General features: G+C 37.5%; 1 protein-coding gene across 1 annotated transcript in view; it reads right to left on the bottom strand.

Annotated features, from left to right (window-relative positions):
* Positions 1–194: 194 nt before the first annotated feature.
* Positions 195–13,916, bottom strand: part of NSMAF (neutral sphingomyelinase activation associated factor) — a 38,363-nt gene continuing 24,641 nt past the window's right edge. The window contains exons 18-31 of the mRNA XM_060775362.2: positions 12,748–12,868; positions 12,306–12,437; positions 11,674–11,716; positions 9,882–10,045; positions 8,140–8,248; positions 7,463–7,527; positions 5,689–5,756; positions 5,044–5,111; positions 4,660–4,783; positions 3,710–3,784; positions 2,961–3,111; positions 1,217–1,319; positions 835–944; positions 195–552 (exon numbers count right to left, since the gene is read on the bottom strand). Coding sequence (XP_060631345.2) covers positions 458–552; positions 835–944; positions 1,217–1,319; positions 2,961–3,111; positions 3,710–3,784; positions 4,660–4,783; positions 5,044–5,111; positions 5,689–5,756; positions 7,463–7,527; positions 8,140–8,248; positions 9,882–10,045; positions 11,674–11,716; positions 12,306–12,437; positions 12,748–12,868 — 1,428 coding nt within the window. The 3' untranslated portion in view covers positions 195–457. The remainder of the gene's footprint in view (positions 553–834; positions 945–1,216; positions 1,320–2,960; positions 3,112–3,709; positions 3,785–4,659; positions 4,784–5,043; positions 5,112–5,688; positions 5,757–7,462; positions 7,528–8,139; positions 8,249–9,881; positions 10,046–11,673; positions 11,717–12,305; positions 12,438–12,747; positions 12,869–13,916) is intronic.

The following is a 13,916-nucleotide window of genomic DNA, read 5'->3' as shown; positions in this document are numbered from 1 at the left end:
GGATTGTACACTGTTTCTTAGTGTAAATATACTACATAATGCTTGTATTGAATGGCAATGTTCAGCTGAAGCAAGTTATCAAATATGCAAGTGCAACTCTGCAGCACAAAAAACCTGGCCAGCTGCTTCTATAGGGAAACATACAAGTCACCCCCAGCTAATTAGGTTAGTGTGACATCAAATTAAAACACTGGTTACATAAAAATAATTCTTTATTTTCAGTTAAGTATTTAAGATAAGCTTTACAAGCTGAAATGACATCCGTAAACAAAATACAGGTGCATACTGTAGTCTTGACATAAATATTTCAGAGCTCTCAGCTACACACAACAGAAGCTAGAGGCAGCCAAAGCTCTTTGTCTGAACTGCAGCAGGCATCATCATTTGTGAATAAAGTTCTTTAAAAAGTTCCGTTTAAAATATCTTCAATACTGATATACTTTGAGAGGGAAGGCACTTAGTATTGCTGCTTCCAGAACCCAATTTGTTTATCTTCCCCTCCAGTGATTATGTTGCTGCATTGCTCATTCATCCACATAGAAGTCACAGCACCTAAGGAAGAAAGAGAGATCAGAAAAGCTGGTTTGACTTGTACCTTCTGATTCCCCTTTTATTGCTCTGACATCGATGCTTAGGGTTAAATCTAGAAGTTAAGGGAATACTTAATGATGTAGATTATATACCCACATATATCTTTCAGCCCTGGTGCCTCTTAACTAGAAAATAAACTTTTACAGATTCAAGCATTGCTCCTAGAAAATTTACTCTGGAAAAACATTTAGATATCATACTTCAGGATGACAGTGAAAAAAATATTGAGAATTCAAAACATACCTGTATGGCCTGAGATTCTTTCCACTATTTTTCCTCCAACTATATCCCAAACGAACAGTTCTCCTGACTGACTTCCTGATAAGACGGTACTCCCATCCCACTTGAAACATCTGGAGAAGGATATAAAGCCACATTTGAGCAAATTAAAATTAGCAAGTTTAAGTTAAGATCAGATCATAAATTTCTATACTGAAGTCCATTATCTCACTAATCTATTAAAAAAACTACTGTTTAATCACAACAATTGCTAAGAATGTGATTCCAAACTGTAACAATATCAATACTAAAAGAACTGGTGATTCAATAATCCCTTTATGGTGCTTCATAGAACTATACAAGACAGCAACTTCAAAAAAAAAAAAATCCCACGCAATACTGTTACCTTTGGGGTTGCTCTGTAGCCACAGATGATATAATCATTCCAGTTTGCACATCTATAACTTTAAAGAAGCCATCTTCTCCTGCGCTTAGCAGGTGCCGGCTATCTATAAAACAAATGTACTGGGCATGTAATTGAAGCATGTTATGTCATCAACCCATAATTTTCTTTAGGCCCAAGCATATGAAATCCACTCCCATTATGTTTTACTAGTTAAGTAAAGATTTGCTATTTAAACAAGGCCACTAAAATTTGGCCCTGGGGTGGTCTAGCTTCTATTGACAAAAAAGTAGGAGGCTCATGGACCAGATTTTCATCCTCATGGCCTCAGGTGGTCCAAGGCCCACAGGTTAAGAACCGCTGTCCTAAATCTAGAGCGAATCCAATCAATCTGGGATCCCCTTATACTGCATTTCAAAAACATAACGATATCAAGAGTGATAAGTTCTGGGAGTCAATACTGTCTGGGCATCCACAGGTTTAGCTTTAAATATCAACACCTAGGAAACTTGACAAAAACCTTTTCATCAAGCAAAGCTTTCTGGGTCCATTTATTAGTTTTAAGGTGCCAAATTACTAATAATATGAATCACTTCTATGTACTGGCTGGAAACATACTAACAATGTTCGTGCACTTTTTAACTTTTTGCATCTTTTTTGTACTGGCTGGCAAGGTATATTTGTGCACTTGTTAATTTTTGGACCCTACAAGCTATTGTTTATTAAAATATCTTTTTCCATATCAAGGATTTTGGAGCAGATTACAAATATCATCATCATTATTTATATCCCATTTTTCTCCCAACTTACAACATATTAAAATCATGTAAACAATAATCCAAATACATTGATAAGTATAAAACATAAACAATTTAAAACAAAAATCATATACATTCACATTCTTGTGGCATCATGCCTGATTATACTGCACTTTGTTCCAGTCCATAAACATTATAGTTTCTTATTACTTCAACTTAGTTTCATTCACTAAAGGCCTGTCTAAACAGGAAAGTTTTAAATGAGTTCTTGAAAGAAGAAAGGGGGGGGGGGAGCTGTTTTAATTTCTTTTGGAGGGGTGTTCCATAGGGCTGGAGCATCTGCCAAAAATGCCATTTCCCTCGTCAGTCACATCTGCGATGGTGGTGGAAGTGAGAGTAGAGCCTCATCAGAAGGTCTTAAAGAATGGGCCAGTTGGTATGAGGAGATTCGGTCAGGTAAGTAAGTTGAACCTGAACTGTTCAGGGTTTTAAAGGTCAAAACCAGCACCTTGAATTGGGCTCGGAAACAAACTGGCAGCCAGTGCAGGTGCTGTAGCAGAGGCGCAGCCGCTCTCTGGGTCCAGCACCTGCTGGTGGGACACAAAAAAAGCCCCCCTCCCTGCCAACACATCTTAAACCTCTTGCAGGAACATGTTCACCTTAAAGAGACTTCAAATGTCATCACAAGAGCCTTAAATTCAGACTAGATATGTATTGGCAGTCAGTGCAGTGTATACATTAATATTACAAAACATCAATCAGAAAGGAAGAGATGTATTACGTATCATTAGGGTCCCAATCCTGTAGCACACCTAGGAGTAAGCTCTAACTGAACATAGTGAAATTAACATTTGAACACAGAATTGTACTGAAATTATATGCTTGTTATACCCAATATTAAGATTCAAATGGTGATTTGAGTTTCTCAATGCTTAACAGAAGTATTCTTCTTCACAATACTTCTACATGAAAGATTTAATAAAACCTACCAGGACTAAAAGCAGCATCGAAGACAGTCCCTGAATGGCATGCAAGTTGATGTAACACAGAGGCAGTTGAAACATCCCAGATGCTAATGGTCCCTTCTTTTGTTCCTGAGGCCAGGAGCGTATATGCATCATTTAAGTTGATTGTATTGACCTAAATAATTCAATGTTCATTATTTATTCCTTTATTTATTCATTATTCAGACAAGCAAAATGAAAGAGAAAGCAAGGAAACATTTAGGAATGCACACAATCATTTTTGCCATGAACATCCATCTTCACAGTCTCAGGAACTCTTAAGTATTTAAGATTATGAGGCCTTGAGATGCTTCCACTGATGGAGTAATCCAAGGATGCACTTATGATTTACATATATACAGTACAATACCTCTTCAACATGTAAAACTGGATTTTTTTTGCTAAGTTAACAATATATTTACACAAAGAAAAAACCTGACATGCAGTGTTATATTTTAATTTCCCAAGCATATGCATTACAAGGTATTAGGAAAATATTTAGGATATGATTAAATTATGACTTTTCATATGGAAGGATAATACTGTATTTATACTATTATTTCACCTTTAAAATGGCTTTGACTATCTGATGATCCATATTTCAATATAAATCTTTCCTATCTTTAAAATAAGCAATCTTTAAATCCCTGCTCCTCCAAACTTTGTTTGTACTGTAGATTCAACTGAAAAAATATCATTTAATTTTGCACATATGCAGATATTTTTTTACTTACACTAACATCATGTTCCAATTCAGCGAGCAATTCAAAACGCTTCTTGCCCAGTTCTGTAGGAGTGCAGCTCCACACCTGGAATGCCAACATTTGACAGAAATACATGTTTCTCTTTCATCCATTTAAGTCAATTTAGGTAACATGTTGATTAATTTATACAATATATAGTTACAGAACTCTAGACAGGTTATCTTCATAACTTTGGTTCAAATTCCATTGCACAACTTCGTAAAAGTTCAGCAACATATTATTGCTGACTGCTTCCAGTGAATTAATCAGAAAAAAAATCAAACAAAATGGCTAATCATATGTCTCCATGCTACTCTTTATACCAGTGGTTCCCAACTTGTGGTCCATGGACCACCAGTGGTCCGCAAGAACAAAAATATGGTCTGTGGCCTCATCACTGCTACACTGTTGCCTCGAAACCATGTGGCAACAAGAGCAACTGATCTCGCAAAACCCTCTTATAGTGCCAAGGCAACAGGGATGTCAGGAGGGGAGAGGCTGACTACTCATGAAAGATTACTACTACCACATCAGCTCTAGATGATTAAATATGGTTTTCTGTGGGCAAGCAAATGGTGACTACTGGGTAGCATATGTTATGAATCAGAAACTAGAGCTGATGTGGTCTATCTAATGCAACTTTCTGAATCACCACCCTAAATAAACAAGCCAAAGCATAAGAGGTAACAAGTGGATTGATTTGCTAGACATAAATCAACCCACATTTGCAATGAGGGAAAAAGGCTTTTTATTTCTGTTGCCTCACTGGCAAGTAGTCAATTGTGTCAAGGGAACATTGATAAGCAACCAGCTCATAGAACTGCCTCAAGCAAAGTTAGAAAACATTAGCAATCTTAGCTCAAAATATTAAGAAAACAATGACAGATCTATTGCTTAATCAACTGTTGTCAAGGCAGCATATCCAAACAGGTGAAAGATACCTTTACAGTGGAATCCCAGGATGCCGAATACAAGCGATCGTTGTGCCAGCAAATCTTACTGACGGCATCGTCATGGCCTATTAAGGTGTCCTGCTGCCTTCCAAAGGCTATAGAATAGAAATAGCTAAAAGAAATAAAAAAGCTATGTAAGTACTTTGCATAATGCTCTAGTTCCAGACAGCACATTTATATAAATGTAAACTGAGTTCATTTCTTTATTGCAAAACCTCATATGAGTTTCCAGTTCTGAAAAGGGGCTTCCTAATGTCCATTGAGACACTTCACAGATGGGAGTGTTAATTGCTCTTTCTAATGTAGCAGCATTAACAAGCAGCCATGGGATGGCACTATACACTGATATACAGGTAAAATAAAATCACATACACATTGTTGTCCCATGAAGAACATACGACAGTGGTATCACCTGGTAGGATTAAACAGCAGGACAAAGCCTATATGACACAAAGAATACACAGTGTTTAGTTCAGACTTGCAAAAATACTAGCACATTTTTGCCAGGTTCCATTACAAATATGATTTTGTATTCTAAGAGTTAATGAAAGTAATAGCGTAGTAGCTATGAAACCAAAATGATTTTCCTATGTCAAACAAAAACAACACATGGTTAATTTAACTAAAGCTGCACACATGAAGCAAAAAGCTCTAAAAATACAAAATTTTATACAGGTAATGTGATCATCATTATACAAATGGTAAGTTAAATTAGCTGGTTGACAGCACTGGAGTTATGCAGGACAGCCTATATGCATAGCACCTTAAAAATGTTGTCAACAAAGACCTGAAATTTTGCCAGATAATAGTTTTGCTCTGCAATCTGAATTGCTTTTAGCACTTTATACAGGCTGATGAACACTGGGTTATAAATGGCTCTCTGCATTTTTGACAAGCAAAAATGGAATGAAGCTATGAAGGCAAAAACATGCACTACTACATCAAAATCGTTCTGGATAAGGGTCATTCTGAGGAATCAATGACAAAAACACTGTCAGAAGTGTGGTATGCACTGACCATGTTTGAGAATGACACACTCCTCTGGAGCATTTTCGATTCTGTAGAAAACATCCTCAAAGTAGAATCTGATGCAAAAGGTGAAAAAAAGAATGGAAAGATTATAGTATTTAAAGGCACCATTGATAACTTTCAGCTTGCTACGAGAGTCAAATCCAACAAAACTCAAAAAATTCCATCAGCAAAGAAGGAAGAACTGCTGGATAATTTTCTGTACAGATGCACAAGTGCTGTTACAGTATCAGATGAGAGGGCAAGTGGAGTTTCAAGCTCATGACACCACAGAATGAATTTCCAAGACTCCTGTTTCCTTTTCACAGGGTTCCAGTGTAGGATTTGCAGGCAAGGTACTGCTTGCAGACCTAACAACATTAATACATTATCTGGCCAAGAACATATATTATGGACAGGAGAGCAGGAGTTGACTTCCCATGTGCTTTGAACTAAAACTCTTGGCACTGGGCCATTCTAGCTGGAGCCTCTGGAAGCTGAAGTCCAACATACTTAGACAAATGTTCTGCAGAGAGAATGAAATATTCCTTTTTCCACTTGTAGAATGTCTGAAGATGTCACCATGTACTTTTATGTCAAACCCCTTGCATTACAGAGTGTCTCATATGTCCCCAGAGCCATCAATGAAAGGAAGAATCTCTGTGTGTGTTTTCATCAATCTTTGGGGGACATGTGCTCTTTCAAATGTTGAGAAACCATAAGTTGCATCTAGTGTGGGAGAATTGGCCATCTGAAATGGCGTAGTCCAGGGATGCCTGGATGTTTTTGATGTTTTACCATTCTTGTGGGAGGCTTCTCTCATGTCCCCACATGGGAAGCTGGAACTGACAGAGGGAACTCATTCATCCATCCTCCTGGATTCGAACCTCTGACCTGTCGGTCTTCAGTCCTGCTAGCACAAGGGTTTAACTCGCTGTGCCACTGGGGGCTCCTGACTGGAAGGTCATATGATATCACCCATGTTCTAAATGAGCACTGTGGTATTTTTAAGTGAAGGAAGACCATCTCTGTACCCATATCACATTTTGTGCTTTTTCTGTACTGTTCCAGAATTTCAGCATTGACACAACCTATAATTAAATTTGTTGGGAAAATTTCTATTTTAAAATTTAACAACTTGTAGCTGTATGAGGAAGTCTTTGGGCTCCTGTTTTAACAGGACTGTTGAAGTTTCACATTCAAAATAATAATAATCATAATAATAAAACTTTATTTGTATTCCACCCTATCTCCCCAAAGGGACTCAGGGTGAATTCCAACATAATAACAGCAAATATTCAATGCCTTTGTAAAGCAAACAAATACTGACATAAAATTCTAGAGAAATCCTGCATATGAAAATAACATTAAAACCTAATATCAAATTAAAGCCTGACATCAGTAAATTAAACCTAACATTAATAAATTAAACTATATGTAGTCAAACAAACAAAAAATCTAAACAAACATCCACATGAATTTACAACAGCTAACTAGAGTTCACAAAACAATCTAGGTTGGTTGTGTAGTCACACAATGGTCATTGGGCTGGCATGGTCTAGGAGAGTCCAAATACAAAATTGTTCTCAACCAGGGGCCCGGTAGTAATCTCTTGTTATCTAATTGTCCTGCTTTCCATATTCTAGTGAGCATAAGTAAATCTTCAGTTGTTTTTTGAAGGGGAGGAAGGAGGTAAATTTTAAAGGCTTTCTATGCTGAACAGAATTATAGAAACAATGTAAAGTTGTTCATATTACTCAGATCTGAATAAAGTATGGTGTACCTTTCGATGTAGTAAAAATGGAAGACTGTCTCGAACCAGAACACACAGCAATTCCAGTTATTTCCCTGTTCAAAACATAACAATGTTGCAAAAGGGTTTTAGTAGGTTATCTCAATCGTGCACATATATTACTACCTGGAATTGGAGTATTATTTTTTTTCATCACCACTTAATTCACTGGAGCTCCTTAGGTAATGCACAACAAATATAAACATTATTTAAAACAAAATGATACATTTTTTCTTAAAAAATTAAGAGCAGCAACCCTTAGTTTTAAGGGCTGAAAACTATACAAAATAATACAATCATAGCAAGTTCAACAAGTATGACTTTCCTTAGGATGAAGTCTCCTTCATTCACATAAAGCATCTTTTCCAGTAAGGACTGTCACCCACTGCCTTATGAACTCCACTTGTCATTAATGCAAACTTTTGAGTGTCACTTGTATTTAGTTTACATTGAACTTTTTCTTGCTGCTTTGAATATCTTATACAAACTAAGAGCAAAAATGTTGTCAAAAATAAACAAATGTGTGTATGTAATGCAACCACTACACTGGTCTAAATATGTCCAAGAAGAATTCCCCCCTCTTGCCACTACATTGCTATGTTTTTCTTCTCATTACAAAACTTTATATAGTTACAAACATTTCCCCTTTTGTACGTCACAGAGTTTACCCTTTGTGAATCTTGTATTGGCCATCTAGTTTTAATCTGGTCATGTTGTTCCAGGCAAGCAGGATGCTCTCTTCTGTCAAATCTTCAAATGATTCTTCACATGGAGAGACTGAAAGAAAATAGATCAGACAAAATATTTTAACAGGCTGGAAAGGTATGGGTAGGAGGCAAAATAAATCTGGGCTCTTATATGGATAGATAGGCATAAAATGGTTTTATACTTTAACAGCTGTGTAGTAAATGTTTTCTGGACAATGTGTAATAGTTGTGTCAAGCTGCTGGCAGCATAAGGAGAGTTGTGCATTTGGACTTCTGTGGATGTATGTAGCAAGGCATGGAAGTACATAGAGTAGTGTATTTCTGGATTGCTGTGAATTTTCCAGGCTGCATGGCCATGTTCCAGAAGCATTCCCTCCACATCTATGACAGGCATCCTCAGAGGTTGTGAGGTCTGTTGGAAACTAGGCCAGTGAGGTTTATATATCTGTGGAATGTCCTGGGTGGGAGAAAGAACTCTTGTCTGTTTGAGGCAAGTGTGAATGTTTCAATTGGTCACCTTGATTAACATTTAATGGCCTTGCAGCTCCAAAGCTTGGCTGGTTGCTGCCTGGGGGAATCCTTTGTTGGGAGATGTTAGCAGGCCCTGATTGATTCTTGTCTGGAAGTTCCCTGTTTTGTTTTGTTTTTTTTTTGTTTTTTACTGTTGCTCTTTATTTACTATCTCTTTATTGTGGAGAGAGAAGGCAGGGTATATAATAATGATAATGATGATAATGATGATGATGATGTGCAAATGCATGTTTCCTCCACACATTGCTTATGTGCATTGCAATTGCACAGTGGCTTGTAAATCACATACCTTGACCAATTATCTATATGTGCTGCGTTATGTTGGTATGCAATTCAGGGACTGTGTTAACACAGTGGTTCTCAACCTGTAGGTCCACAGGTATTTTGGTCTACAACTCCCAGAAATCCCAGCCAGTTTACCAGCTGTTAGGATTTCTGGGAGTTGAAGGCCAAAACATCTGGGGACCCACAGGTTGAGAACCACTGAAGCAGAACTGTGCTAGCAGATATTTTTGTTAAGCTGAAATTACATGGCATTACAGCCACCACATGACAAGAAGATTCAAAAAGTAGGCAACATTTAATTTCACTCAGTTGCCTCCAAAAAGACATTTTATGGTAAGTGCAGCCAACAGAGTGAAGGAATTGGGAGGGAGAAAAGAATTGTTAGATGAATCATAGAAGTATACACAAGGAGCCACTTTGAGTCTCCTTGTAGAGAGAAAAAGCAGGGTATAAATAAAAATAATAATTGTAATAATAATAAAATGCAGAGGAAGGGCTGTTCAGAGGCTCAGAACTATAATTCTCACTAACTCCAGGTACTTGAGAGTCAAACTTCCAAACATGTGCAGAGTGAGGTTGAACCTCAAAGCTCAAAAGAAGAGCTATAAAACATCTAATTAAAAATTGTTCCTTTGTCTGCATGACTTTTCCCCTACATAATGAGGCCCCATAGCAACTCCACACCAGTGCACATCTGGGGAGAGGAGGCAGGCATTTTAAAAAAACGAAAAGCTATTTTTTCAGCAAGTAATGTACTATTATTGCATTTCTCATGTAAAATTTCTCTGTAGTCATTTAGACGAACTTCACTGGACTAAAACAATGGAAGCAAAATAAAACGAAAACAAAAACGAATACAAAGACAAGTGAAGTGCCAGCATATTTACCTGGAGATTCAGCCATAGAAGGACTGCGACTAGATGCTTGGGACAGCTTTCTTGACTTTGGAATTATTCTCCGAGGATGAGGAATTGTAAATAACTGTTTTGGAGTCTGCCCAAACTCTAGGATTTGTGTCAGCAGAGCTACTCTCTCATCGGGATCCATGATGCTATGTGAAAACAAGAGAGTGGAGAAAATATGATATTGTATCAAATTGTATCAGACTATACCAAATTAGTCTGCTTAGCGGAGTACTAAGAGGCCGCAATCCTCAGAGTTATATTTGGTTCTTTTTTTTAACTGAGCTAAACTACTTGAATTACAACCTTGACTTGCAGAACGAAGAACCTCTGTTCACGATTTTAACAAGCCAGTGATGCCTTTTTCTAGGAGGCACCATTCTAACTATATCACTCTTTCCCTGTTCTCTACCAAGTCATTCAGTATTATGTTACCCAGTGGAGATAGTACTTCTGCTTTGGGCTTTTTGAGTTATGCCCGACACTATCTATCTGCCTGTCTGTCTGTGTATGCTGTCACTGTCCTAGAGTAGAACACAAGGAAGCTTACATGTTAAAAATTAAAATTAAAATAAAAACGTAAAAGGTTCCCTTCTAAACATCTCTTTGTAGTTTTGGAAATTCTGGATCCCTTTAAAGCTTGTAGTTTATCTCACTTGTGAATGGAGAAACACTCTAGCATATAATAATAAATCTATATTTATATCCTGCTTTTCTCCCTAAACGGGACCCAAAGCAACTCACAACATTATATGAAAGACAATAAAAAATATACATATGTAAAATGATAACCTATAAAAACAAATGTACAACAAGAAATAAATAAACATATTCAAAAACATTTGTCTAATACAGTTATTGCAGGCAACTCAACATTACAGATGGTAACGTTAGCGCAACTCGATAGAAGTTAGCCTTCCTGTCATTACAGATAAGTGACTTTATTAAAAGTTTGCACAAACAGGAAGGTGTTCAGCTGCTTTTTAAAAGATGTCAGGGAAGGGGATGTTTTAACCTCCTTGGGGAGGGAGTTCCAAAGAGTTGAAGGGGCCACCGAGAATGCCCTCTCTCTCATCACCACCAACTGCATTTATTATGGTGGCGGCAAGGAGAGGAGGGCCTCGATAGAAGATTTTAACGTTCAGGCAGGTTGGTATGAGAAGATGTGATCAGATAGGTAAGTGGGACCTGAACCATTTAGGGCTTTAAAGGTCAAAACCAGCACCTTGAATTGGGCCCGGAAAGGAATTGACAGCCAATGAAGGTGTTTTAGCCAGGGGAGGGGGAGAAGGGTAGTATGCACCTGGGTCCAGCACCTGTTAATAACTTAGCTGAAGATATCTGAACTAATTGAAGTTTCCAGACACTCTTCAAGGGCAGCCCCACGGAGAGCCCATCACAGTCTAAATGGGATATAACCAAAGCATCGACCACCATTGACACGTCCGGCTTCTTAAGGTACGGTTGCTGCTGGTGCACAAGTTTTCGCAGATGACACACAAGTTTTCACAGCTGCTACACAAGTTTTATATCCAACCGATAGCCCATCAAATCAATTTAATGATTGGATTTAGGACAAAGGAAAACTTGTTAACATTTTAAAAGGCATCTGGCCCCTTTTGGAAGTATCACAAAAACTCAATTCCTTTTTATGATAAAGGGTTTGTAAACTTTTTAAAGGACAGTATTGCAAACAAAACAAAACAAAAACCTCAAAAACTACCATCTACTATCCCTGAAGCTGTTTCCCAACCCTTCTTTATCAAAATTCAGTTACCTGTTCAAATCTACTCCTCCTTCATAAGTTAATGGATGAAATACTATGAAGAGATGGATAGGAAAAAAACAGCATCATTCATTTTATAAAGAAAATAGATCAAGAAACTAATACTAAATACATTTTGTTTACATATTATATTATATTGTCCTAAGATGGTTCTAAGGCAAGTCTATCAGGGTTTTTTGTTGCAAGACTTGTTCAGAGGGGAGATGTATTTGCCTTCCTCTGAGGCTGAGAGCATGTGACTGGCCCAAGGTCAACCAATAGGTTTCCATTACCAAGTGGAGATTTGAACCCTTGTCCCCAGATTCATAGTCCAATGCTCAAACCACTAGCTCACACTGGTTCTTATATTCCAGTCATAAATGCAGACTTTTAACTGACAGTTTGCTTCAATACAATACAATACAGTTTGCTGACAGTAGGACTTATTTCTCAGTAAACTGTACATGATCAAAACATTCCAAAGGGTTTAAATTGGGCTTTATTGTGTTTATAATGGAAACAGAAGCTTAATTATGATGATATGAAATGCCTTGTGCTCAAAATTAAGACATTCCCTTCATGATGAAGAATTCAATCTCAAAGCACCAATTTGCTAAAAAGAAGTAAAAGTAAAACAATTTTACCATTCTGAGCAGCAATAGCTTCGCTTCCTTTTTGCTTGTAGCCAAACACTAAGTCAATCCATTCATTAAGATGTTCCGACACATACTGGCTTTCCAAAGCTTCTTGGCTTTTCTTAAGAAAGTCATCAGCATCTAAAGCAGACCATGCCAAAAATTGCTTTAAAATAAAAACAAGCCTCCATTCCCTCCTTGCCTCTTAAGATAGAACTCATTGGAGAAGAAATACATTAGTAAGAATTATGTCTAAAATGCAAATGTGAACATTTGGAAGACTTATTCTGGAGTTATAAGGCTAGTCCCAAACTTATCAACTGACACAACAATATTCAAGTCCACATCTGACATGCCCTTTCCTCTCCCCCTGCATTTACCATTTGAGGAGGCCCTCAATCAGCCTCAAGGGAAGACGACTCCTGAATCTAGAATCCATACTTCTGTTTACCTGAAGCCCAAGGGGGAAGTTCCACATTGTCAACCATCTTTCCTCCTTGTGTCTTTCCCAAGTTGAGCTTCAGGTTATTTAGCAGGAAACTGGAATCATTTTCATAGAATTCAGGTATCAACTGGAACAAATAAAATACAAAGGGAAATGCAATCACCAAAACATGACGAACTCTAGCAATATGAGTAGGCACTAATATTACACTGAAAAGAGTTTACTGTTTCAAAGCTTGACTAATTTCTAATGCAATTCTTAATTGATGTCCTTTAGAAGACAGAACCGCATTCTTGGCCAAGTACACATACATTTTAGCAGACTGTTCAACTGCAAATTAGTGAAATTTCTTTCAAGCAGATGCAAATAGAACTGACCTATTATGTTTGAACACTCGGAACTATTTTAAAGGAAAGTTATCTAGTTAGAATCAACCTAATTAAGTATTAGATGAACTGGTTTAGAATATTCCAAGTGAGTGTTAAAGTAGGTTTGTTTTAATAGTATCCAGTTTCATGCTTTTAAAAAAACTACATACCAGGTAGAAGCTCACCTGCATAAGCAGAAGTAATTGCTTAAACAAGCCAGCTTTGATCATGCAAGCAATGATCAATGATGGCTGCCACCCAGAACTCTACAATTTGATTAGGTCTCAGTCTATATGTGAAGTTCAGCAATAGAGCTGATGAACCATTCTGTTTATGGAAGGCACTGGGATAAGAGTACTCAATTCTAGTTACCAGGATTCATCTACCAAATCTCTCTTTTCCATGGGGGAGTCCCCACAGGGAGAAAGGCGGGGTATAAATAAAGTAAATCTAAAATATATAAATTCCCAGCTTTAACATTCACAATGCTCCCAAAAGTAGCTTTTCAGAACCGCTATTCAGGACAGACATCCTCTCTGTGGATGTTCTATGGGTATGTTTTACACTGCACAACTGCAGAATTTTGATACCGCTTTACTTCCTTGGCTCCATCTTATGGAATCCTGGGATTTGCAGTTTGATGAAGTATGTAACCTTCTCTAATATATTCATTTGATTTATAGTAGTGAAGCTTTCTGGCTATGTCCCCTAAAAGGCAAAGGTTTCCCCTTGATATTAAATCTAGCCATGTTCAACTCTGGGGGGTGGTGCTCATCTCCATCTCTAAGCCAAAGAGCCAGTGTTGTC

Source organism: Anolis sagrei, chromosome 4, assembly GCF_037176765.1.
Source record: "Anolis sagrei isolate rAnoSag1 chromosome 4, rAnoSag1.mat, whole genome shotgun sequence".
Taxonomy (NCBI): domain Eukaryota; kingdom Metazoa; phylum Chordata; class Lepidosauria; order Squamata; family Dactyloidae; genus Anolis; species Anolis sagrei.
The sequence above is the reverse complement of the archived record's forward strand: the minus strand, read 5'-3'. Positions and strand labels throughout refer to the sequence as shown.